Source organism: Pteropus alecto, unplaced genomic scaffold, assembly GCF_000325575.1.
Source record: "Pteropus alecto unplaced genomic scaffold, ASM32557v1 scaffold79, whole genome shotgun sequence".
Classification (NCBI taxonomy): Eukaryota; Metazoa; Chordata; class Mammalia; order Chiroptera; family Pteropodidae; genus Pteropus; species Pteropus alecto.
In genome coordinates, this window is record NW_006494612.1 from 10,235,803 (window position 1) to 10,263,022 (window position 27,220).

The window sequence follows — 27,220 nt, forward strand, 5'->3', positions numbered from 1 at the left end:
TTGTAGCACCTTTTGCAATTCAAGTTGCTTAATAGATACTTCGTTTTTACGAAGATGGAGTTTCAATGGAATCTATCATCCTTTTCTGTCTCTGATATTTCTTTTCATAAGTCCATCTAAAATAGCTGTTTCCAAAGTCAATTTGTCTGATAATTGTGCCAATCTCTCTTTTTGAAATTTCACTGATGGTCTGGTATTGCCTATATTGTTCTAATTAAAACAACATGGAATTTGGAGTCATATCAAAATTTGAATCTTGGCTCTGCTACTTAGTTGTTGTGCAAAAATTAGTATTTTCGGTTGCCACTTTGTTATCTGCACATAGAAGCTACCTCATAGAGCTATTGTGAGGATTAAGTGTGATAATATAAGCAAAATGCTTACCACGGTGCCTTTCGTAAAATAAGTGCTAATAAATGTTACCTTCTCCCTTTATCTTTGCATTCATATCTTGTATCACATTTCTCTGTCTCTAATTTCTGTTTTTTTTTTTTTCTACCTCTACGTAATATCCAGGTACTTCTCACTGCTTCTTCCTCTTTCTCCAAGCTAACATATTTGACTTTTTGAGAACCAGAATAAAAAGCCCTTTCTAAACTGGTAACTTGTAAGAGAGAAGCCATGCAAGAAGGTCTTGAGTCATCCTGCCATAACCAAGAAAAGGTGACACATTATTCTATTATCATTAGTATCATAAATGTTATTTGTAACACCTTCATGCTAGGAGTATTTTTATAGCTATGACATATAAAGTTTATTCGAGAATGCTTCCCCATGTGCTCCACTACAGAGACACCTCCTGTACTTTTTATTATCAAATTGCAACTTTGCACTCAAAATCCACTTGGGACAGCAAGACTGACACCTTTTTTGTATACCCATTATCTAGAACTCCAAAAAGGAAAACCCGTCTGACTCTTCTGCATGGCTTTGCACTTCTAATATTTGACAGTTTTCGAATTTATCTTGATTATTCCTGGTATATGTAGTGTCTTGTGTCTGATTTTTGTCACATTCATGCAAGCAACTGGTTCATTGGGCAAAATAAGCAAAATGAGGGCCTTTATTTATTTTTTTAAACCAAAACAATGGCTACTTATGTACTGGGCAATGGACCAACTGTCAATAGTCAAGCTGACTTTCAAGGTTCACTTTCAAAGAGACCTGAGAACTTGACTATCTAAAATGCAATCAATTACTTGGTAATCTACTTTTACACAATTACGGAAGAAAGAGTCTGTTTTATGTGAAATTATGGGTCCCTCAATTTGTCCAGCAAGAGACGCATAGTACGGCATTTTACTAGGACAGGAGACCTATCCCTCCCTCTTCATTACTCATTTAGCAAGTCAGTCTCTCTGGGACTCAATTTTTTAATCTGTAAAATAGGGATCATGAAACTTTACCTGGTGGAATGCAGGAAATGGACAAATAAATTCTTGAGGTCCCTTCTAAATCTAATAAAAGTTTTATGTTTATGTTTATATGTATACAGGTCAATATGTACACAATTTTCTGGAATTGTAGTAGGCCCAGGTTGTTTCTACTGAAGAAAAATATCTTTGACTTTGATTTTGAGCTTTTTTAGAAGACATTTGATGGCATTCCACTTTTAAAAAATGTTAATATCTTTTACAAGTGGCCAAGGAAAGTTATTCTACTTGTCACCTAACTATATACAGTACTGATATATAGTACTACATATAGTACTATATATCAGTACTATATAGTTTGTACTGTATATAGTACTGATATATACTGACATTCCAAGAAGGATCTTTAAAAAACGGAAGTATGGATGGAAACTAGGGTCCTTGTCTGGCTCTGGTGTAAATGAGCCACATAAACATAGAAGGTCGTGTCCTCTTTGTTCTCTCTGGTCTCTTCCAGCTCTAAAATTCTATGGCTCTATGTATCTGAGAATTTTTGAAATTCCTCTATATTGGGACACACTAGTTAAATCAACACTTTATCGCATGCATATGATTATTTTATTATTTTTCAGAGACTATGCCACAGTTGACAGCAAAATCAAAGAGTATATGAAGTTAAAGAAATATATCATCAGAAAGAAGAGAAAAGTTGTTTATATACTAATACTAGGAAACTTTCCACTAGATTCTGGAAGCCCTTTCTACATCAGACTCTTTCAGAAATGAAATATACAATTTATATTTTGAATCACTTAATCATGATCTTCCACTATAGCTTTGTAGCAAAGGATTGTAAATATTCTTTGGCTCCTTTACATGGCTTCAAAGGATTTTATGCCATCTAGTGAACATTTCAAGGATGGTACACATCCTTGAGATTTCATTGTATACATCCATTTCAAATTAAATAAATTAAATTCTCAGCCTTTTTTTTTTTTTTTTTGGTCCAGAGTATTCTTTTGTTTCACTGCCAGTTAGACAAAACTTGTCCATTAAACACATTGTACTTCCTTCTTTTCATACTTAATGGATTTATGCAATTTTAAAACATATAATTAAGGTCAATTATGTACTAATACTATCTTATATTTTGCGTTTGACTACTGCATCAAATGCCACAGCTTGTCACATATACAGAACTGCTTATTTCTCAACTTCAACTTTGTTGTTTTCCCAACCCCACTGCTGCATCTAAGTTGCCTCTTTTCCAGGAGACAAATACAACCTAGTGTTTAGATGAGTTTACTCAGCTTTCTTTATGTTTTCCAATTTCAGAATCATACTTATACTTATCATCTTCTTTTACTCCTTTCTCTGTTCTCAATCTCCAATTCCATTTTTAAAAATTCTAATGCATTATTGTAATAAGAAACAACAATGTGATTTTACAAATGCTCGTTTGCATTCTATTTTTTGCACAAAGGGAAACCACATTAACCTTAAAACTTTGAAATATCACAGCCAACCAAAAGCCTTCCAACAGCAAGACTAGGTAGCTATTTGCTACCTCAAAATATAAATTATAGAGATACGATTTAGCACTGGTCATGATATTGGTAGGCTGTCCTCAGAGTAGACAGCTACACAAGTGGCTCCTTGAGCTATGGGGCACGCATCTATAATTATGACCCCTGGACCAAAGAGCAATGGATGGTATGTCCAGAGGTACAAATTACATTATCTTTGACCTTAATTATTTTTCTATCCTAAAGACCAAGATTAAACTCTGATCTCAGTTCACTAGAACGTAAGAAATGGATTTCAAATAGTTAACTCTGCTGCCCTCCAGTGGTCCAGATAGGTGGCTGCACCTGTAGTGGTAGTGATGGTGGCAGCAAAAATAATATGTATGGTGTTTACTATATTCCAACTGCTTTTAAAAGAAAATGATACTGCTTACAACAAACTGATAAGCATATTCACGTATTAGAAAATGGATTTCTGAAATGTTCTTAACAGAAAATATGCAAAAATTTTGTGTAAAGTCCTATACGAAGTGCTTTCGTATCGATATAATTATTTTATTAGATAACTGGTGAATCATGGTTCACAAATGGAATCCAGACCTATTTGACCCCAATAAAGTAAGTCCCTCCATTTTATTAAAGAGGTAACTGAGATACAGAGAAGTCAAGCAAGTCGCCAAAGGTCAAACACCCATAAGTGATGGTGCCAGAATCCAGCACCAGCAGTCTGACGTGTGACCCTGCACTCCACAGCACTGTGCTGCAATACAGCAACAGGAGGCACATTACAAACTGTTCAGGGCCCTGTAGGTGTTAGCAAATTCTTCTCCTACATCTGTCAATGAATAACTAAAACATTCTGAGTCCCAACATTAAGATACCATGTCAGACCTGAGTTCTTCTTCCACTTCCACTGGACCATATATAAGGGCTCACCTTCAAGGCACTGTGCTTATTAGCAAAGTGACTTGTCCACTCTTACTGAGGCATAACTTTGGACCTGAGCTTCCCAACAGCCAACAGCACTGATTCTATTAGCCACACACTTACAATAAGCTTGCCAAGGAAGCTCAAGTATATGCTTTCTTATTCAGAGAGTGGAAGAACACCACTATAATCTGTTGATTTGTCTTCAGTAGGCCATAGTTATGAAGGGTCAAATGAGGGTCATGAAATCATGCTCTCTCATCATTCATGTGGTCTTATGCAAGTCATTATCTCTGAGACTTTAATTATTCCTTATGAGAGACAGGGGAGGAAGATTAAATTGTGGGAGCAAGTGACTAAACTATTTTGAGTCATGGATCCCTTTGAAGAGCCATTCTGGGGAAAGCTATTTTGAGGAAATATCCAGAAAAACTGTATATCCACAGACACAGGCTCGCGTAGCTCAGAGTTTGAATAACGGCTTCCCCAAAGATGTTCATGTTCTAATTCCTGGAATTTGTGCTACTTTATAATTTATATGGCAAAGGAGACATTGCAGATGTGATCGAGGATCTTGATATGGAAATATTATCCTGGATTATCCTGGTTGGCCTAACGTAATCACAAGGATCCTTATAAGAGGGTCACAGAAGGAATCAGAGTCAGAGAGAAGGCAAAGGGGCAATAGGAGTGTTAAGGAATGTCAGAGTGACCCCTGAGAAATTTGCCATCACTGGCTTTGAAGATGGAGCCAATGTGGGCAGTCTCCAGGAGCTGGAAAAATCAAGGGCATGGATTCTCCCCTAGAGCCTCCAGAAGGAACACAGCCCTGCTGCCACCTTGACCTGTGTCTGACCTGTCAGAATGGTAAGAAATATATGCTGTTGTTGCAGAACTATAAGACAATAAATTTGCCTTGTTTTAAGCCACTAAATTTGTGGTGATTTGTTAGAATGGTAGTAGGAAATTGATACGCATACCAATACATTTCAGTTTATTAACCCACAAGCCTGTCATGAATGACACCCTCTGGAGTACGATCTCTTCAAGGTAGTTTCTAGGAGAAGCATTCCATAATTCTATATGCATCGATGCTATGCCGTAGATAAAACTACTGCTCCTCGAAAATAAATGTATCTATATTACAGTATTTTATAAACATATAAAACACAATGTATTCCAATGCTTGAAGGTGTTTTAAAGTACAGAAAGGTTGAATATATACTTTAACTATTTTTATAGGTGTTTCAGCTTAAATTACAAATAAAAATAATATAAATGTGCTTTTCTTCTGTAGTTTCCAGTTAGTGACATCAACAGAACTATATAAACTATTTCATAATGTAGATATATTCCAAATGTCAAAGAGAAAAACTAATCTGGATCTATGTAGTGCTTTATGGATTATATAAATTTCATAAATCAAAGAGCAATCAGCTTTTTATTCATAGGGTTATACCTGCCATTCCTTCGTTTTGGAATAATTTGAATTTATTTGAAAAAGCTGCCTACGAAATAAGAATCTTTACTCCAATAATGATTTAATAGATCTTATGAGATCTAAATTTTGTTGGGATGATAAAGTCAAAAGCAAAAACCATCCAATTACTGGCAGAGCTAGAATAATAAAATTTAGTATGCAATTCAGTAGTGCCAGCCATCAGGGCCTTCTGCGTTTGAGCTCATTCTCGGAAACTTCTGGGACCCACTCACGTGAGCCAGTGTCTTCCCTTTCTGGCTCTCTCCAAGCCAGGATATTCCGACCAAAGGTGCCAACATTGTCTTTAGCACCAGAACCCACAGGGTGGCAGCAGTCCTTGACGTACGGGTCGCACCCAGGGTGGGCACCCACGCAAGCTGCATGCCTGTGATAAGGCAGTCCGCTGGGGTGGTGTGTACTCTGTATTCCGAGGCTGACAACCAGCTTTTGTGATCGCTGCCCTCTCTGACCTTTGATCATGTAGAGGTGCTGTGCTCTCCCAGCTTGGTCAAGCACATCCCTTGCACGTGAATGGGACTACTTGTCTGGCTCTGCCCGCAGGCGCCTGTCTTGTCTTCCCTGGCAACGTGTGAAAGGCTGGATACAGCCAACATGGAAAGAGATCCCATTCTAGGAACTCAGTGATTATGGTCTAAAGAAATCAAAATGAGACATGGCTGGAAGATGTGAGGTAAGTTTAACATAACTAGAAAACAAATGATCATTCCCATTTTCCTGCATACTCTGAGTAAGACTTGCATTTGTGGTCATCATCAGGAGAGCACAGTCTCTGAGAAAACCATTGGAAGCCAGTATTCAGGATGAGCATGATGGATGATGGAGCTTAATGAGTAACAATGTGATCAGCATTACATAAACGGCATTAAGATACTGCAGAGGCGAAAAGAAATATGGTGTTTAAACAGAAATTACAAAGAGCCATAGCATGTGTGTAGTAACAGCTCTGCTACTTTTTTTTTAAATGGTGAGAAATACGAAATAAGACAGGAACAATTCATTTGACATTAAAGAACGTGAGGAGATGGTTTTTCAACCTGAACAAGAAGAGATGGTGCATGGACACAACGGAGAATCTTCATGCACAATGATTAACAATAAACAAATGCGTAAGTGCCTCTATCTGTCATTCTAAATCTTCATCAGTAAATCACTATGTCTTACATGGGCCCGTAAATTTTTAAAATACATCTTTTAAGGAAATTGCTTATATAGACACAGACCTCACAAAAATGTTTGCCCAGAACCCTGCATACTCTTAGGGGCATCCCTGACTAAAACCTGCACTAAATTTTCTGTCAGGATGCCAAAAAAGTGATTTGACTTAAATGTTAATTTTCCATTTTAACTCTCAAGTTCATCTTCCTATCCATTTTAAGTAATTCATATTACATTTCACTAACCCCATCTTCTTTCATCTCTTTTGCTCTTTTATTATCTCTCCTCCTTCTCCACCCAGTCCCTTTCAAATCCATGGCAAAGGAGTGTGTATGTGTAGAGAGAGGGAGAGGAAGAGAAGGGGGAATAGGGAGGAAAAGGAAAAGCCAAAGAGAAGATTGAAATGATCAAAACAGTCATTGTTAGGGTGAGCAAAAAGGAACATGGACAAATGCTATTTCTTGTCTGCCCACTTCATACTTTGCCCTTACATGCAAGGTAATGTCAGAAGTGTACCCTCACTTAAAACTCGTGTGTTGTCCCTACTTTATTGTTGCTCAGAATTGAGGCCACCATCTGCTATATGGCTCAAGAATATTAGCGTCAAGGCTGATAAAGTAAACAACTCCATCCATAGATACACTCTTTTGGCCATGACACCTTGGATCAGAGATGTTAATGGTTAACTTTGAAGTCTGATTCCACATATCTGCCTACAGTATACATAGGATCTTGAATTGTAGATCCTCATATCAGGAGAGTATCTTGAAGATTATTTTGCTTAACTCCCTCATTTTATAGATGGGGAAGCTGAGACCCAGAAAGTGTGTCTCGTCTAAATTTCTATGGTAAATTAACTGAAAAGAAGGGCTGTAAATCAGTCTTATTACCCCTTGGCCTAGTGCTTTTAGAACCATACCATGTTACCATTCCACTGAATTCACTTACTAGTTCACTGAATATGTTTTCTGTGTGCCTACGCTGTCTCAGAAACTGTCTTATGTGCTAAAACACGTTAAAGAAAGATAACTACCCTTATAGAATTTATATTCTAGTAGAGAAGGGGGGATATGAATGAAAATAAACATAAGTAATTCTGGTACAACTTAAAGTACCATGGGAAAAATAAAATAGGGTAAAGGGGACAGGGTGTTGGTAGCCTCATTGACAAAGTTACATTTGAGGAAAGACTTGAAGGAGGTGAAGGTAAGCCATGGGGGTATGAGATGAAGAGCACTGCTGGCAGAGGGAACAGAAAATGCAAAGACCTTAGGAGAACCTGCCTTGCATGTTTGAGGAACAGCGACATGGCTAGTATGGCTGGAGCAGAGAATAAGTGGCAGAATAATAAGAGATAAGGTCAGAGAGGTAACAAGAGCTGCTTGAGGGTCAGGGGCCCAAATGCGATAGAGCCTATACTATAAACACATGGCATTAATCGTTATGAGCAAAGGAGTAATGTGAACTGATTTACATTGTAGCAAGATCACTCTGGCTGCTGTGTTGAGTCAAAGTAGACTGTAGAAGATAAGAGTGGAAGCAAGATCAGTTAGGCTACAAAAAGTGATCTGCAGATCCACTTCCCTTCAAGGGAATTCATTTTATGAAAAATTAGAATTCATATGGCTGTTTGTATTTGTGTTTGCTGATGAGTCTTTGAGACACCTAACTAAATGAAACATTAGCCTCATGAACTGTTTCAGAATTAAGATTAACCTTTAAGTAGGGCATTCTCAATTCTGCATCTCTGAGACTGGTGAGATTGCCTAGAAAACTCATAGAAACAGAAAGGTAAAAATAAACAATGAAACAAATTTTAAAGACTGATAATATTAGGAAATAGCTACTGTGAGTTAGCATTACCTGCAGAAGAAACTTGGATGAATACAATTAAGATGAATCTCTTAGGAACTTTTTTTTTTTAGCAATAAGGATGAACAGAGAATAGCAACAGGAAACAGAAGTGCTTCAGAGGATATTATATATATTTTAAAAATCACTAATAACACTGATAGTATATTTTAGAATTTGCAATCTACTTTTGTGTACATTATTTCAGCCTATTGGAATGATCTTGTAAGCTTATACAGTTTGTAAATGGCTAAGGAAGGGCTTCTCACTTCTGGTTCCAGATCCTATGATGGTTGTTCTCGCTACACCATTTGCCTACATGCAGATCTTCAAACACATTTGTCCTATCACATTTTTAATTAACTCTGAAGTCTGATTGGTTAACTTTGAAGTCCGATTCCACATATCTGTCTACAGTATACATAGGATCTTGAATTGTAGATTTTCCACCCTTCATCAATTCACAGAAATACGCAATCACAGACGTCCTTAAATTTATCCAGCCGCGTTCATTTTACAAATTCAAAAGTGAAGCCTAGAAATCTGAATCTAGAACCCAGATCTCCGGACTTCTAGTCGATTTCTCCCCGGATCCACTTGGCCTGGCTGTTCAGCAATTAAGCCGACCCTTCCGGGCCGCGGGACGCACTAGCAGAGCTAGCAGAGCTCCTGCTCTTCTGCTCACTGGACCCTACACCGTTCTCCGCTTCTCGCCCGACTGCCGTGGGCCACGGGCCCCGGAGGCTGGTGAAGCGTAGAAGCACCGGGACCCCACTGCAGCCGACCCTGGGAGACACATGTGTCGGGCCCACCAGGACGCAGAGTTGCAAACCGGAAACGACGAAAGTCGCCGCGCCTCCCCCCTCCCCTGTCGCCGGTGCCTCCACCCGCCGCCCTATACCGCCCCGGCGCGCGAGCCCGTCCTTCAGCCCAGACACATCGAGCGAGGATGCCCAGCTGAGGGGCTTCCCCGGCTCCGGCCCTGCAAAGCCCAGGAACCGACCCTAGGTGTCCGTGACGAATGCCAGACCGGGCGCCTTCACCCTCCCCGCCAATCCGAGGCGGGCGTGGGACCGGCGGCCTCTCAGAGCCCCGCTGGCCAGGCCGAACGAGTCGAACGCGGAACTAGGGAGCAGGCGGAGCCGGCGCGAGGCCGTTGCTCAGCAGGCCCGGCCTGGCTTTGGGCCCCGGGCCTCCCAGCCGGGGACTCTGCGCTTGCGCTCGCCGGCCGCTGCGTTCCGTCCCGGCGCGGCCGCGGTCCCCGTGCAGCACGCCGCCTGGGTACCTGGGCGATCCATGGGCAGCGGCGAGGGCCACGATGACAGATTACTGCGAGGAGCAACGCAACGAGCTGGAGGCTCTGGAGGCCATCTACCCCGACTCCTTCACCGGTAGGACTTGCGCGGCCGCGGACCCGCAGCCGCCTGGGGTGGAGTGGGATGGGCCGGAGCTGCCGCGGCCCTCGGCAGGCCAGGATGGAGAAGGGGACAGCGAGGCCGCGTGGCCACATCAGCCGCCACTGTCTCCTCAAGTTTTCCCGAAACATTCATGCACTTAACTTCACCGCTGTTTTCCTTTCTCCGCTAGTTCCCTGAAATCTAGAAGTCCGGGCAAGGCTAGCGAGGTCCCTGGAGAGTGTCAGGCCTGAAATTGAATCAGGGGCACTTTGGTTTCTGTGTAATTTAACAGCAACCTGAGATTTGGTGAAATAACACGAAAACAGATATTGCAAGTGGAGATAATCTTTCCAGACCAAAGAGGTATCAGTTTTCACATTTTCACCTTTATTCAGGTACAATCTCTTTTTCTTATGAAGCTGTTTTAAAGCTTATGGGATTCAGAGTGCAGGTTACCCAGAATCAGACTGAGTAGCATTGTCTCTGAAGTTTGTCCTTTTCTTGCTTTCTTTTTCTTTTCTTTCTTTTTCTTTTTTATTCTGGCATTCTGCAGAATGCCCAATGAATGATGTGGCCCAAAGTTCAGTTCCACTGAGGATTCACAGGTTGTTAGACTGGAAAGGATGTTAGACATCCTCTTGCTCCTACTCTTGCTACAAGCAAGGCAGTAGAAGCTCAGGAAAGGTAAGTGGCTTGCTTTGGGTCGGCCAGCAAGTTAGCGCCAGGACTGGTGCTAAGCGTTAGTTAAATCTGGAACTCCTTTCCTGTTCCTTCACCTCCAGACATGTGGGACTTGATATCTACTTTTAGCTGAGATGAGGGGGAGCAGAAGATTCCTTGGTAGGTTGGGCTAATGAAAAATATTGAGGAATTCCTTAGATCTGTCTTAAAGGAAGAGAATTCTGTATTAAGCAATGCTTCATTCAGATGATTCTGAAAATGCAGCAAGATAACCATATCAATATTGCTTCTTCCACATTACACTCAGTTTTTGAGAAGTGATTAAATAAAGCCAATAAGAAGTGATCAAATAAAGCTAGATTTGTGGGATTTATGTTCCCCATCCCTTTCTTTGAGTGTTGTCTATCATTGATTGTCAGAATTAAGAGTGTAAGGTATGTTATTTTAACTTATAAGCTCCAAACCCTCTCCCTTTCATTGTTTAGCGTAGTTTTCTTAGCTCCTCTTTTTGACTACTGCTTGCAATGGTAGCAAATTTTGTTCTGCTTTGCCAACAGGCAGATGTCTCTCAGCTACCCTGTATAGCTCCAGTCCTGTTCATGTTCTCTCTCACCAGCAGTACAGCAGTGCTGTGAGGATTTTAAGGGGATGAGTGAAGAGGGGTTTGAGAGTGTCATGAACTGGGTGAGTGTGTATGGAGTCTGGCTCCCTTCTCTATCCTTGCTTATATGTCAATGTCTAAATAGAATAGAGGGTCAGTTGTTGGATATATTTTTAATCGAGACATATGGTCATTTTTAGTATATTGGAAATATAACAGGCATGTAGTAGGCAGAGTTAAGAAAGAATAAGATGTGCTGTTCTTTTCACTTCTTTGGACATAAAATATTCCTCATTACATACTATTCATATAAGCCTTTGTAAAAGTGATGCATTTTTAACCCTGAAACAATCTCGTGGTTCTTTTCAAGTTGTCCTAGGTTCTCATATAGCTCAGTATGTGATATAGTTCAGATGCAGAAGTGCTTGAGGATTTCGAGTCAAGGTAGTAAAAGAATTTATGAATCTTCGATGTAGGCAAGTATTCGGCAGTATCAGCTGAACCCATCTGTTTCTAATTCCTATCAACATTCCTACAAGCCTTGCAATAAATAAATTAAATTGAGATGTCTTGATTATAGTTCTTTAAGAACTTTGCCTTACTCTTACCATGTTCTTTATGAAACATCTCAAGGAAAAGGCAGTGGACTTTGGAACAAATGTTTTTGTGTTTGATCTTTCGAAATCTTGAGGATTTGCAAGGTTTACTGTTTTAAAGCCTTCTTTTGTGTTAATGATTTCATACTTTCATAATTTCATACCAGTTTTAAGAAGGAGAGCTTGCTTGTTTTAGTTTGCTGAGGAACATGAGTTGGTCATTTTCTAACTATGTATTGAATTACATTTAATATTGGATTTGGTAAATGCTCAGTGCTGTTAATGAAGGAAGTAGAAATACTTTTTTAAAAAATTAGTGGCTGAATGCTTACCAGAGAAGCCTTTGTTCAACACATCATGACCCCTTTGTGGATGCTGAAGAGGCACAATCCAACCAGACCGTAGTCCTAGCCACATAGACCTAGCCTAACCTCAGAATTGATTGCTTGACTATTTGAAAAGAATTGTTGGTCCAGTGCTGCATTTTTTGTGAATTTAACAAATCATAATACAGTTTCTTCATTTTGTCTGTTCTATAGCTTGATTGCACATTGATCCAATCCTTCTAACAACTAGTCTTCCAAAATATAAACAGATTCTCCTGATAACACATTCATCTTCAGTAGTGCCTCACTTGACAAGATCCTGCTAAGGTAGTAGAATTTGGTTATTTCCATTTATGTATCAAAATCTCTTGCTTCAGGCTGACCAAAAGTCAAGTTCCCTTAACTCTGTTTGGTCTTAAAAAGAGGGGTACGTAATCCTATATTACCTCCAAGTAGCAGCCATGAGCATTTAACATAATTGTGGCTTAGAGATGGGGCAGAAGTCATATGGTAAAAACAGTTTTTCTAAGACAGACACTTCCTAAGAACCAAAGGGACTTATTTTAATATGAGCTGTCTGGTTCTTAGTGAAAACCTTAATGTCATTTATGTGTCCCCTTAGTGTACCTTTCAGCCTCTATCCCCATTATCTCTGTTCTTGACAAAATCTTAATTCTGTCCAGTTTAACCTCATCTTCCCCTGTATCACCTACCACTTCTGCCCCTCCACTGATTCCTTCCACTATGCACAACAACCTTACTCTTATTCTTAAAAGTATTTGATACACTTAAATCTAGTATCTTTAGTGAAGGCTAATCTTTCCTCTGTTTACCCCAACTCAATAGTAATGCACCGGAATGGGATTATTTCTTCATCATAACTCAGAATCATTCATCTTTGCAAATCTAATTAAGTAACTTTCTCATCTCTATTTTAGTCACCTCCAAGCTTTGTAATATTATCCCTTTCCATGGTGTGTGTGTGTGTGTGTGTGTGTGTGTGTGTGTGTGTGTGTGTGTAAATTGAGTTTAGCTGTGACATAAAATCTCAAATGACTGGTTTTAAAAAGGTGAAAGTTTATTGCTCTTGCATATAAAAGGTAGTTGTATAACTCTAGTCTAAGAATTCCTCAAAGACTCAGGCTTCTTAGTTTTCTGTCACCCCTAAGATGGCAGCATTCCTTTTCCAGGCAGTAGGATAGCTAAAGGAATGATGGGGGGCGGGGATGGGGGGGGGGGGGAAAAGACAGTATTTCTTAAGGAAATTTCCTGGAAACTGTCAGAGGACTTATTTGCTTCCATCTCATCAACTGGATCTTAGTCTTTTGGTGAGACCTAACTGGTAGGAAGGCTGGGAAATGTAGTCTTTATTCTGGATAGTCAGTATGCTCAATTAAAAATGGTGTAACTGGAAGAAGGGGAGAGTGGATGTTGGGGGATATTAGTTAGCAGTGTTCTCCAATATCCCTTTTTTGTTGTTCCTGGTTCACAATGGCTGCCTGGTGTAGTGAATATTATTAGCTCTATGTCCTTAGACAAATCAATAATCTCCAATCCTCAATTTTCATATCTCTTTAATGAAGAATTATGTAAATATAAATACTTTATAACTGTTAAATATAAGATACTCTTTACTAGATATTTACCATAGTTATTGCTGATTCTTCTAATGTGGCTTCATAATTTCTTGTCTTTATCAACAAACGGTTTTGATTTCCATTTGCTTCAACTGTATAGGGGTATAGCCGCACCTTGGAAATGCCATCTTCAAAATTTTGACCTCTGAAATTCCTCTTTCTGTTCAGTAACTTTTTAGCCCTACAGTTCTTTCATTCCCATGCTTTTATTGAACATGCCTGGATTTATAGTTTGTCACTTCTTTCTTGTTCATCTTGCCTCCTTATTCTATCAGGCTCCCAAAGTTAGGCAGTTCAGTGATGTTCTTGCTAGCACCCCCTTGTCCTCATTTACCATATGCAATTTTTAGAAGCTCAGTGTGTTGCGAAAAGATATCAGATAAGTGATTGACAGCACAGCAGCTTTTTTTCTTTCTCAGTGGTACATAGAGTTAATCTCATACTTCATGGCCTCTTAAGTTTGGTGAAATGTGGTAGCAGTATAAAATCATGATCTTCGTGTGAAAATTAACAGATTTCTTTGTAAATGCAGGGCACAGCACAGGCACAAAGTAATGCTCAATAAATGTTAGCTCTTGTTATTGGCTATAGGTGATCTCTAGAAAATAAGTTGGAATGTCATTCAGTTAAATCTTTATTTCTGTAGTTGCAGTGTTTACATTTCATTACGTGTTAATGCTAAAGTTGGTTATGAAAAGAACTAGGAATGAAATACATAATTTTACACACATTTGTTTTAAAAAAAGGTAGGGCTGATCATATTGTAAAAGCTTTATTATAATTTCCTTTCATGGACTTTTTCAGCTGGGCTGGCCTGCCTGAGGCATATGAAAATGTAAATCCAATGAGTCTTTATCTTCCCAACAAATACCACCTTTCTAGTAATTATAGAGGTTCATCTTTGCTTCATGCACTTTTAAACTTCAATTAAAATGAAGACATATGTCTTGAAAATTTGAATATTCGTGAATACTTATGAAGGCCTCAGAAGTTCTGGAGGAGGAAAAGCTGAGTAGTTTTCATAGTGACTTCTCCATGAATCCCTTCACTCTTTCATTTCTACCAACCTTGACAGAGGCCAGTGCTTTCCACACCTGGAGTGAGGCACAGGTATTTCTCACGGATTCAGGACTTATCATGGGTGGCCTGAATTTTCCTTGTTTATTCTTATAATGGTTCTGAATGCAAGTTTTCCTTGTTTTGGGTTTTCTTCTTTCATTTTATTAGTTTAGCTTTTTCATTGAGCCAAAATGTATTGAGTTTCTACATACTGCCAGGTACTGATCTAGGAGCTCTCATAGAGTCTCTGTAGTATTCTTGTGGAATGGATAATAAACAGATATATAGTATCAAAAGAGAGATGTAAAATGGTATATAAAGCTTATTTGTGTAAATGTTGATTTATGTGTCATGTCATGTTTAACAAATTGTAAGCAATATGATATTTGGATTTATGGCTAATTTTGTAATTCCATGAAAGATTGTAGAGGCTCAATAATTTGTGAAAGAATAAAGTTTGGTTCTAGAGATGATGTGGGAGAAAGAGATAGCTAGAAGACACAAACTCTAACAAATTAATATTTACTGTTTGTCATGGAGATTCTGAATTATATTTCAGAAAATTTAAGAATAAAAATTAGTGATGATACTGAATATTTATCAGTGGGTAGTTTTTATTGAGAAACGTCAAATTTTTTTTGTCATTCCCTTTTAGAATACTTTAGAATGTAACCTTCCATCTATAGGTGGAAATTTTGAATTAAAAGATAAATTACTTAATTAATTTGATAAAACTCCAGGAGGGTATCTACTATAGGTATTTCCAGAATAAAGACAACCTGATATTCAAATAGAAAATTGATGGATATCTTTTATCCTTTGAATGTTATCTTTAGTTTGTATTTGTGGAAATGGAAATTCAGGCTATGAATCAGTTTCTCAGACTGGGCAGTGATATTTTGCTAATAAGGAAAAGCAGTCTGTGTTAGGAAGCATCTTAATAACTTAGCGTTTGTGTATATTTTCTTGCAGTATTATCAGAAAATCCAACTAGCTTCACCATTACTGTGACATCTGAGGCTGGAGAAAATGATGAAAGTAAGTCTAAGCAAAACTACTTGGGGTTTTTTTAAGCCTCCCTTAGGAATTTTACTCATTATGCAGGCATGGCAGGTGTAGAGATGCTAAGGTGCTGTTAAGAATCTAGTAGAGCGTTTTGTTTTTCTTGTCTGTACTGTATAAACATGACTTCTATAGAAAGAGAGAGAGAGTCAGTGAGATACATTCTGACACAAAAAGCTTAATATTTAAAAGTAAAACAGAAACATTAACAATTCAACACATGGAGAAAGGGTAAAAGATTTTTGGCCAAAACACGACTTTGCATGCACACATATTTCAGTGGTTGTCTGGTATTCCATTGATCAATTGTTATTTTTCCATGACTGTTTTTAGTCTTTGGACTTTTAGATTGTTTACTGGATTTCTGCTGTTATAAATTAGGCTGGATAAACACCTGTCTGTATGTTTTACTCCTTCTCTGTTCAGGATGGATTTTTTACTATTATTTAAATATATATGTATAAAACCAGGTAAAACAACTATTATATAACCATAAAACTAAGACAAATATACAAATTGAAATAAAGCATATATAAAACTAGTAAGTTAATTTAAACTTGGCCTATGTTGGGCAGGGCCAGGGGGTGTCTGAAGTTCATTTCTACCTTTAGTCCAGTTCAGTTAATATTATAATTTGATAAAAACATTATGTAAGTTGATGTTAACCTCAAGGATTTTTTTACCCATTAAGCTAGTCAACTAAAATTCTGCCATGTAATACCAATTTCAGGGGTATCACTTGATAACTCTAAGTCTGTTTTGTACAACTGAAAATGAGGCGTCAGAGAGATAATACTGAAATCTGAATTAAAAGGATGTTGGATACAGTTATTTACATATAGTACATTTATATGTAGATGTTTATATATGTTTATATATAAAATTTCAAATACAACATGAGCAATTTTTTATATTTTGTTTAAAATGTAAAGATATGCATAGAAAGATATTTTAAAACATCCTTTTAAAAATACTTTAAAGATAATTTAAATATGCCAAAATGGTAACAGTGAACTCTTCCTGATGATGGGATTATTATTGATTTATTTTTACCTTAGTGTATTCCTAACTTTTTATAATGAATGTTTGTTACATCATATAGTAGAATCAATAAATTTTTTCAAAAACTTTTTAGCAATAAAATTAGAAACATATTAGTAAAAAAAAGAAAGAAAAATACCAAAAGACACTGTATTTCTTATTGACCCTAACACTCAATTTTTCTTAGATCCATTAACTCGTAAAATACTTTGTTGACATAATACACAAAAATTGAAAGAAAATGTCAAACCAGCACATTTTAAGGTGTTTTTTTTTCCTCCGGTAGAGAGAAATCTAAATTTGATTAAAATTCATCAAAATCAGGAGGTTTTAATAATTAAAACATGAGTTACTAGGAAGGCGAAATCTAGACAAAGGATCATGGTGGCTAATGGCTAATAAGTTTTAAACAGAAAATGATTATTATTACATCGACTTAGTTGCAGATTGCTTGGTGGAATTGAGAATTCACTAGACTGGGCTGCAGAGAGATAGCTTGTAATGATGTGCCTATAAGAATCACACTCCTATACAAGTGTAAGATCTGTGAATTGGCACAGGTCAAAGAGTGAGTGAGAATGTATAGATGAGTCAGGATAAAAGTTTCTCAGACAGCCTCTTAGACTGTTCAGTTCAAAACCACGTCATCTAGCAACCCCTCAGCAACCCCCTGCTGGCATTGTGCAGATAGAAATATAGACTCCAGGACCATAGCCAGAACTTCTACAGTGGGAACTGGCTCATGTAGAGGCCTGAAAATAAGCCCAATAGTACTTTTTCTGTGTTATATTCAGTGCCTTTTGTCCATCTTAAGGAGTGTTTTAAAAAGAGTGACTTTGTCCGTCCTTTTTCTCAGACATGCAGTGTGATAGAGTACTAACAAGCAGTAATGCATTCATGTGTTAGAGTGTTTTTTTGGTATTCCTGTGATTTATTTTCACTTATATTTGTGGTATGTGTTGTTTGTATTCGTGATTATCTGTCTGGTCTCACTTCGTTTTTCTTTGCAGGAAACTATGTTCTGCTTTTCTTGACACATTGTAAATTAATCACTGATTTAACCAAGATGTTGACTTCTCTGTGTATTTTAAGGTATTCATATCAAATTCTTATCTTTTGTCGTTAGCCGTCCAGACTACCCTCAAGTTTACTTACAGTGAAAAATACCCAGATGAAGCCCCGCTTTATGAAATATTCTCCCAGGAAAATCTAGAAGATAATGATGTCTCAGGCATTTTAAAATTATTGGCATTACAGGTAAGGAAATAACAAGTTTTGTTAGAGCATTATTCTATTAGCCTTAAGTATTATATATTAACTTCTAGGGTCAGAAAATGCTATTAAATATGTATAATTGGGACACTGAACAAGCAGAATTCGTGTGTGTGTGTGTGTGTGTGTGTGTGTGTGTGTGTGTGTACGTACGTACGTACGTACGAACGAATGAATGTATAAATGACCTGTTGGGGAAAAGATCTAAAATCAGACCAGCAAGAAACCAAGCAGCATTCGGAGAGTTGGAGAACTCAGGTTTATGACGCCGGTGGACCCAGATGAGCTAGTGTTCTCAAGATCTGGGGCGGGAGCTCAGTTGAAACATCCCTTATATAGACCTTTTTGGCATGGCCTGATTGGATAATTTGAATTCAGGCCGCTACAAAGCGAAGGTAGTTGCTGTGGTTGCTGTGGTTGCAGGTAGTAACATTGCATTATAAGGGTAGGAATTGCTCTGGGCTACTGGCAGTTACAAAGTGCTACAAAGTGTGGGAGTTGCTAGGGGGTACAAACAGTTAAATTTGTTGCTTAGACAGAACAAGCAAAGAGAAGGTGAGTCTTTAGTTTCAAGTATAGCACATGCAGCAAGCATATTTACAGAAGCAGAACAGAGAGCTGATTAGCCTTTTGAATGAAAATTCCACTTCATATCCATTATAAACACAGCTTCAATTTTGTTGTCAAAATATCCAATCCCATGTGCAGTTAAAAATTCCAGCTTTCAAAAAAGTTAAAACTTCCAATTCCTCTGACCTGTTGTAGGTCAGTTGCCTACAATCTGGGAAGAGGGCCGGTGATTGATTTATTTTTTCCCTTCTCCCGAAGCTTACAAACAGCAACAATTGTTTATGACTCCTCCAAGAAAGGAGGTTATGTGAAAATAAAAATTAGTATTGGAAAATTCTTATTTGGCTAGTTCTATTCTGGAATGGGCTACCCACACTCTGGGCTTGGCAGGTATTTAAACTGTCTGTTGCTTGGGTAGAAGTTTTTCGTGGGTTCTTCAGAGTAGGGAGTAGGTAGCGCAAGTGAAATCTTTACTCTCTGTCATAAAATCAGAAGTCCTAGTGTTGTTTGTTCTAAGAAGAATTGACAGGAAGCATGTTTCCACCTTAAACACGACTTGTGTATTTCAAGGACTATTGGTCTTTTGAAGGCTGATATTTTTTAAATATCTGGAGCTATTAGAGAATGAAGAATGAAAGAAGATATAGCAGACATGAATTTATGCTAATCCTGGGCATCCGTCCACTTTAGTAAATATATATCTGAATCATTTTTGATAACTATATAGAATTTCACTCTATGTATGTATAATTACACATCCTTTTTGAAACAAAATTATTTCTCAGTTTTGCCGGATTTAATATGTGATTTTTTTGAACATTTTTATATATCACTATTTGCAAATCCATAGAGCAGAATCTCCATTGAATGCCCAGTACCTGGTACATAGTAGACACTCAAATATATATTTTTTAATTTAAAGAATGAATTACTGATGAGCATACTAGTCCTGTCTTACCTAGAGCTAGTGTTGCTGGATTAAAGGTTATTCATACTTAATTTCATACACACTTTCAAAACAATTGTACCACTAAAGCCACTGGGAGTGTCAGCCCACATTTAGAAAGAAAAAAAATGATGACAAGATGAAAATAGTATATTCATAATTTAAAATTCTTTAGTTGGTGATGTGGAAATCTTTTCATATGACTTCTAGTTGTCTATTTTCCATATGAATGATTCTTTTTGTTTGTTTTTGCTTTCCTATTGGAATACTTAACTTTTTAAAAAGAGATTCTACTGGGATTTGTTTTTGAAATGTATCAAGCATTAAGATAACTGACCAAGAGAGACACAATACCCTTTCTCATAGATTTTTATACTCTGATGAGTAATATGGGCTAGCAAACTGGATATCATTATCTCGTGTGAAAAATGCAGTGGTGGGTGCAGTATAGAATTATATGAGTGGACATAGATTTGAGGCACTGGAGAAGCTTCCAAGAGGAAGCTGAGACTTGAAGAAAGAGTTTGCCAAGCAGTAAGTGAGTAGAAAGTTTCAGAGTAGAGGAACAAGCTTGTTTAAGGGGCATGGAAATGACAGAGAAGAGAAATCATTATTTCTTTTCCAGAATACTAAATTACTTGAGCTTCAAATTTGAGGTTGGTGGTTATATGTGATGGAATTGAAGAGGTTAATTCCCAAAGGGTCTTCTAACCTGTTTAGACAGTATGGTCTCACTCCTGATTAGTTTGGTAATCTATTGAGGAGTTTTTAAGCAAGAGTCTGACTAAATCAGTTTTGTGTGTACATTGACTGATCAGAGAAGTTTATGTCACGGGTGACAAGACCAGAGGTTTTAAGAAGACCAGTTAGGAATTTCTTGTAATATTCCAAGCTGAAGATGATGATGTCCTGATGATAGTGTTGATACAGTACAGTAGGTAAATTTAAATATCTAAGAATAGATAAGAGCCAGTGATAGAGCTTAGGATGGAATGGGAATGTTCCATTTGGGTGGATGGTGGTATGATTCTGAGGTGGAGAAGTTAGAAATAGACTTTGTGGAAAAAAATGGATGGTTTCTGTGTTGAGATGCTTGTGGGACATCAAGTCACTGTGCAGTGGGGCCGTTTTTGTATGGGTTTGGCACTCAGGAGAGAGATTTGCTTAGAGAGTCAGATTTAGGATGGTTAGCATGGAAACACCACAGAGAAGCTCCGTTGAAGAGGATTATAGGAGCTGGCTTGAAACCTAATATTCATGGAGAACCAGGAGATAAAATGTCAGTCAAATGCTGCTGAGCCAGCCCTGTCAAAGGAAGACTTGGAAATCTCTTCTGCTTCTAGGACAGAGATTCTGGCTTGTATATTTTGGATTTTTTTTTCTTTCTGTCTGCTTCCTTGGAACGCTTATCTTATTTCTATGGATAAATAAGATAATCTCGTTTTATTTTATTCTGCCTTCAAATGACCAATTTCCAAGTAGCTTTTAAATTATATCCGTTTCATGAGTCAGAAGTGGTTTCATATTTTGTTTTAAACTATGAAAAATCAAAAGAAAAAAAGATAGATAAAGGTAAATCACAAAAGTAACTACATTCTTTATTTTTATACTATGTTAGAAAATTCCTTTAGCTTCAAAGTTCAGTTCATTGTCACAGCTCTTAAAATACCCAAAGGAACTAAAATAATGAAAACATGCTGGAGAACTGATGTTGCTAACTACTGTAGGAAAGGTTTTCTGAATTCTACCTACATTTATAATTATTAAACAGAAGTTACTAAAATATATGTTTTAGGTTGGATATAGCAAATCACATGACTTTTCAGACTTAAGATATTGTTATTTATATAATGCTCAATTCTTAAATGATCATTTATCCAAGTGTCTAAACTTACAGTGTAGCTGAATTAGTAATCATATTGTAAATGTATGGAGTTTAGTGATTATGCTGAAACACTTTTTTATTGGTTAGTTGTTTAATTTTTCTGAGAAGTGTGCTTTTCACTACAACCCCTTTTTTTTTTTTTTTGGTTACATAGGCAGAAGAAAACCTTGGTATGGTGATGATCTTTACTTTAGTAACAGCTGTGCAAGAAAAATTAAATGAAATAGTAGATCAAATAAAAACTAGAAGAGAAGAAGAAAAGAAAAAAAAAGAAAAAGAAGCAGAAGAAGCTGAAAAGGTATATTAAAAGCCGTATTTTCTTTCGTTATTTTCCAAATTTAGGTTTTTTTGGTTATTTGGTTCTCTTGTTTTTTGTTTTTTTTATTTTTGAAAATTTCAGTAACTTTTTTGGAAATCACAAAAATAAACCAAAGTAAATTTTTGTAAGCTTTACTGAGTAAAATTTTAGAAGTATTTCATTTAGTTTGTGGCATAACACAAGTAATGATTAATAATCAGTTAATATAAGTTAATAAAGTTCATGCTGCTAAGATTAAGAAATATAAATTACTTCGCTTATGGTATAGAGTTTGAAATTATAAAGTCCTCACCAAGGTGATTTAGATATAGTTATGCATGGCTTAACAATGATATATGTTTTGAGAAATGCATCATCAGGTTATTTCTTCATTATGTGACCATCGTAGAGTGCACTTGCACAAACCTAGATGTTATAACCTGCTATATAGCTAGTCTATATGATATAGCCTTATTGCTTCACCTTGTTACTGTACCAAATACTGTAGACAGTTATAACATAATTTATGTATGTAATAAATAAGTATTTCTATATCAAAACATAGGAAATGTATAATAAAATTATGGTATAAAAGATAAATTGTAAACATATATAGAGCACTTAACGTGAATGGAACATGCAGGACGGGAAGTTGCTCTATGTGAGTCAGTGAGTGAATAGCAAGTGAAGATGAAGGCCTATGACATTACTGAACACTACTGCAGACTTTATAAACACTACATTTAGGTTACACTAAATTTGTAAAACAACACAAGATTAAATCAAGCATAAGAGAAATGATGCAGTAAACTTGAGATGTATGAGGCTGCTGTCAACTGTTTTATAGCAAATATAAGTAGAATGAATATGCTCTAAAATAATGATTAAAAGGATAGTATGATAAATACATAAATCAGTAACAGTTGTTTACTATCATAATCAGGTATGTACCGTACATAATTGTATGTGCTAGCAGCATGGTAGGTTTGTTTTCATCAGCATCACCACAAACACATGAGTAATGCATTGCCCTACGATATTAGGACTACTCTGATGTCACTAGGCAAGAGGAATTTTTTTGCTCCATTATAATCTTATGGAACCAATGTCCTGTAGGTCATAGGTCTCTAACCCCCCGGGCCACAGACCTATATCTGTCCCTTGCGTGTTAGGAACCGAGCCACACAGCAGGAGGTGAGAGGCGGGTGAGAGAGCAAACAGCTCTCTAGTGCCAAAAAGATTGGGGACGGCTGCTGTAGTTGGTCCATCCATGATCTAAATGTTAGGCAGCACACGACTGTATTTCCTCAAGTAAAGAAATCGTCCAATTCTGAGCTGAAGTGGAAAGATAAGCTGTGTGCTAGGGTTGTAAATTGATGTGTATTCAAAACATGAATAATGACAGAAACAACTTTCTTTTTAGTAGTGAATATCAATGGGGATACATTGCATATTGTCTTTGATTTCTGTAATAAAAATTAAAAATGGACTTTTCCGGAGTAGATGGCCAAAACCAATGAGAGTAGCCAGTGTAGGCAGAAATCAGATTAAATATTTCAAAACTTGAAAATTTTTTTTCTGTGCTTTTCCTCTAAGTGGCCAGATTCATTTGTCTAGATTATTAGGTCTTATTTTTTTTTTACTTATCTCATTTATCTGGTGACATGTCTTTTTTATTTTCTAAGCAATTATTTCATGGTACACCTGTTACAATTGAGAATTTCTTAAGTTGGAAGGCCAAGTTTGATGCAGAACTCTTGGAAATTAAAAAGAAACGAATGAAAGAAGAAGAGCAAGCAGGAAAAAATAAATTAAGTGGTATGACTCCTCCCTATTTTCATTTCCCCAAACCCCTCTGCACCGCATTACTTCTTTATATAGCAAGAGAATCATTTGGACAGATTTCTATAAGAAAATAATATACTTAGGCATCTAGGACAAAAAGAGGAAGTATTATCTCTACATAATGATGTATCTTCATGCATAATTATAATTCATATTTATGGATTATCTTTGATCTAAATATTGCAGTGGATAGATCTTGAGATCCAGCTACCATGACTTTCAGGATCATAAACCTTAGAAGTAGAGTCACACTCATTTGTTTTTCTAGGACTCTAAGGCAGACTAGGTTATCACTTTTTCCATTGTAATGCACACTCTTAGCTGGGTTTATAAACTTACTGAAATTTATAGAAAAACAGGTTTTCGGACTTGTTTTCTTGTGTTCTTATACTTTTTAAAGAGTTGTAGAGAAGAGAGAGGAAACTATGCTATTCAAATTAAACATATTTATTTCTTTTAGGGAAACAGCTGTTTGAAACAGATCATAATCTTGACACTTCCGATATCCAGTTCTTGGAGGATGGTAAGATAATATTAGAATTCTACATGTACATATTGTACTGGTTTTCATATTAAACCATGAAAATCAGAAAGATAACTTAATCTTTCCTCCCAAGGGTGTAAAGAAATACATTTTGAAGAATAAATTCTAACGTTTGATCAATTTACACATTCAACTATAGTAACGTATTCTTTAAAGTTTTCTGATAACTTAAACAAAGTCAAAGATAGCAATAGATAAACAATTATGGTCACATTAGCCTCTCACAATGAGTTATCCAGGCCACTGTGACTTAGGAAACCTGTCTTCCTCAAATTTTTAGCATCATCAATCTATGGAAACTGTATTCTTTGGTCTGTCATGGAGCTCTATAAAAACCTCAAATTTGTAACTCCCCTTGCTTTGTAACCAAAAATCTTATATTTCATACCACTCCTATCTTTGGAGCATCTAGTCCTTTATGCTTTCCTTCTTCTCCTCTTTATCCTAACTCTTACCCAGTTTCAGTCTTTATCCATTATCCATCCATTCACAAATACTGCCGTACCCCTGTTATAAGCCAAGCACTGTCCTGGCTGCTGAGGATATACAGCAGAGAACAGCACAGAAAAATTCCCTGTTCTCATGGAACTTATGGCCTGCGTCTGTTTCTTAAACTGTGCTCCATACTGTCACACCTCCACTGGCACCCTAGATAGAGTTCTGCACTTCATTAGTCTTCCGTCATGTCCATGTTGCCAATTGGGGATCCTCTAGCATCTGCCCTTTCAACCTTGTTCTTGAACTATCTTTTGTCTTTTGCAGCTGGAAACAATGTGGAGGTAGATGAGTCTTTGTTCCAGGAAATGGATGACTTGGAACTGGAGGATGATGAGGATGATCCAGACTACAATCCGGCTGATCCAGAGAGTGACTTGACCGACTAATGGATTATCCCTGTCTGCAGAGAGGCTTGACTGCCACAGCATCTGTGGCTATGCTGAGAGGGTGTTGATTTTCCTTTCTTTTTTTCTAAGAAAAAAATTTTCAGGAGAATATTCTTCTGATAGCTTTCATCATTGAACTTAATAAACTGACCTTAAAATTTCAAATGTAAAATGTTCAATTCCTCTTATTGGTGGGAAGAAGGTCACATATTTAAATCATCTGGTATTGAAAAGAGATCTACCTCTCACTCCAGACTTGAAGATAGGCTGCTACAGTGCTCAGGTGTGGTTTTATATACGAGGAATTGGAATAACTCAGAATTTCTGTACTGGCAACAATGGTAGCTTTTGGATTCTAAGTGTTATCATTCATATAAAATATTAGACTGAGGTGATTAGAACATTAAACCTGCATTCTAGCCTTCAGGCATGATAAATTTAAATCTTAACAAAATCAGAATCCCATATTTTAGTCAGGAATAAAATAGACTTTAGTCCTATTATAGTATTCTAATCAGAACCATCTGTGGAGTCATTAAAAGGTATGTACTTCAAGGCCTTTCTCAGTTTACGTTAATAAATACTGAGCCTCAATCTGAATTTTCATGCCAGTGACTCAGGTGATTGTGATACAAATTCCTGATTAAGAACCACTGTCCTATAGTTAGGAAGTTTGTATCTCATGATGTTCCCCTGTGTTTCTAATTAACTAGTCCAAAGGGATCCGAATTCTTGGATCGTACACTGTCTATAAGAGAACCACACGTCCACGTTCATGCACACATGAAACCTTCTTTATAATAATTTGGAATGAATGACTTGGGGATTCCAGGTAGGAGAGTCAGGATTAGTCATTGCAGTTTTGGAGGATTGAATCTTAACCACAATGAGAAATGACTTGTGCTATTACAAATAGCTGCCTCCATTCAAAAGTACATATACCACATACCCAAAAACAGCAATATCAATCCCATGTTTATTTTTGGAGTCAGACCTTGTGATTAAAATCAAATAAGTCTACAGCCATGCTACCCTGAACAAGCCCGATGCTGTCTGATCTCAGAAGCTAAGCAGGGTTGGGCCTGGTTAGTACTTGAATGGGAGACCACCTAGGAAGACCAGGTGCTGTAGGCATAAATATTAAGTGATTGTAAGCAGACGAGTTCCTTGCAATCTGTGAGGTCAACCAAGGGTTGCCTCGCCAAATAAGTAAATAATAAAACCAAATAAGACAAAACTATTATTGAAGAATTTAATACTTTTTACCAGCCTTGACACTAGACCAATAAAAAGGAATGGCAGTCATGTTAGCATTTTTATGCAGAGAGAAGTCCAAAAGTTTGTGTTATGTGATATTTTGCATTTCCTAAAGAGAGATCCTTTTTGAAGCTGATCAGCAGATGTATTTAAGGTTCAGTTAAGGTTAAGAAAAGCAATGAAGTCAATGAAGACTTCACTTGGAAGTGTCAAGAATGATTCCACCTCCCCCTCACCTGTGTTTTTTTAAAGTCAAATTTTATACATTTTCTGCAGGTATTGAAGTAGATTTCCACCTTTGTCAGTTCAGAATGTCATTTTCAGAATTAGGCAGAACCTAATGATATGGAAATGAAGACAAGCTGGTTCTTATGGTACTCCCAAGTATTTTCATCCAGAGTAAATATTAACTTTACTGTTGGCTTTGTATTCCGTGAATTAACCAAAAACTTTCTCAAACTGGAGCACACATCTTCCCAGGATGTGTAACCATGACTCGTGGTATTTAAAGCAATAATTGGCCCATTTGGATGATCAATTTTGCTCTTGGATTTGGGAAATTTTTTTTCTACTTCTGCTAAATTGTGTAAATATTAGGTTAAAAACAAACAGAAGTGTGTGTAGTCATTACTGTAGCTCTGTAACAGTGTCTGGCACAGAATAGGCACCTAATATTGAATGAATGAATTATGTAGTAGAATGAAAATTCTCATGCATTTTAGAGATGAGAGTTCAAAGAAATGTTTGTCATCTGCAGCTTTGAATAATACTTCCAAATGCTGCGTAACTTCACATTCTTCTGCTAGCAGAGATTCCTTAAAGTGGAGAAATACTGATGAAAGCAACATTTCTAAAAGGTTACATGAACATTTCCTAGTTGAGGTAAAACTATAAGAAGTGATCAGTAACATCTCATCAATGAAAAAGATGAGATCATTGATTGTCCTGTCACAAACTCCAAAGATACATGTGCCAAGAAGCAAAGA

The 27,220-nt window shown here is 37.1% G+C and overlaps 1 protein-coding gene and 1 pseudogene across 1 annotated transcript; both read left to right on the forward strand.

The window, feature by feature from the left end:
* The first annotated feature begins 9,216 nt into the window (after positions 1 to 9,216).
* On the forward strand, positions 9,217 to 25,149 carry RWDD1 (RWD domain containing 1). The gene is made up of 7 exons (XM_006926107.3): positions 9,217 to 9,724; positions 15,603 to 15,668; positions 17,860 to 17,990; positions 21,561 to 21,704; positions 23,390 to 23,522; positions 24,010 to 24,072; positions 24,856 to 25,149. The coding sequence occupies exons 1-7, from the start codon at positions 9,652 to 9,654 to the stop codon at positions 24,975 to 24,977; spliced, it is 732 nt and encodes a 243-aa protein (XP_006926169.1). The 5' UTR covers positions 9,217 to 9,651; the 3' UTR covers positions 24,978 to 25,149.
* An 843-nt stretch (positions 25,150 to 25,992) lies between these two features.
* On the forward strand, positions 25,993 to 26,111 carry LOC112474316 (annotated as a pseudogene).
* The last annotated feature ends 1,109 nt before the right edge of the window (positions 26,112 to 27,220 follow it).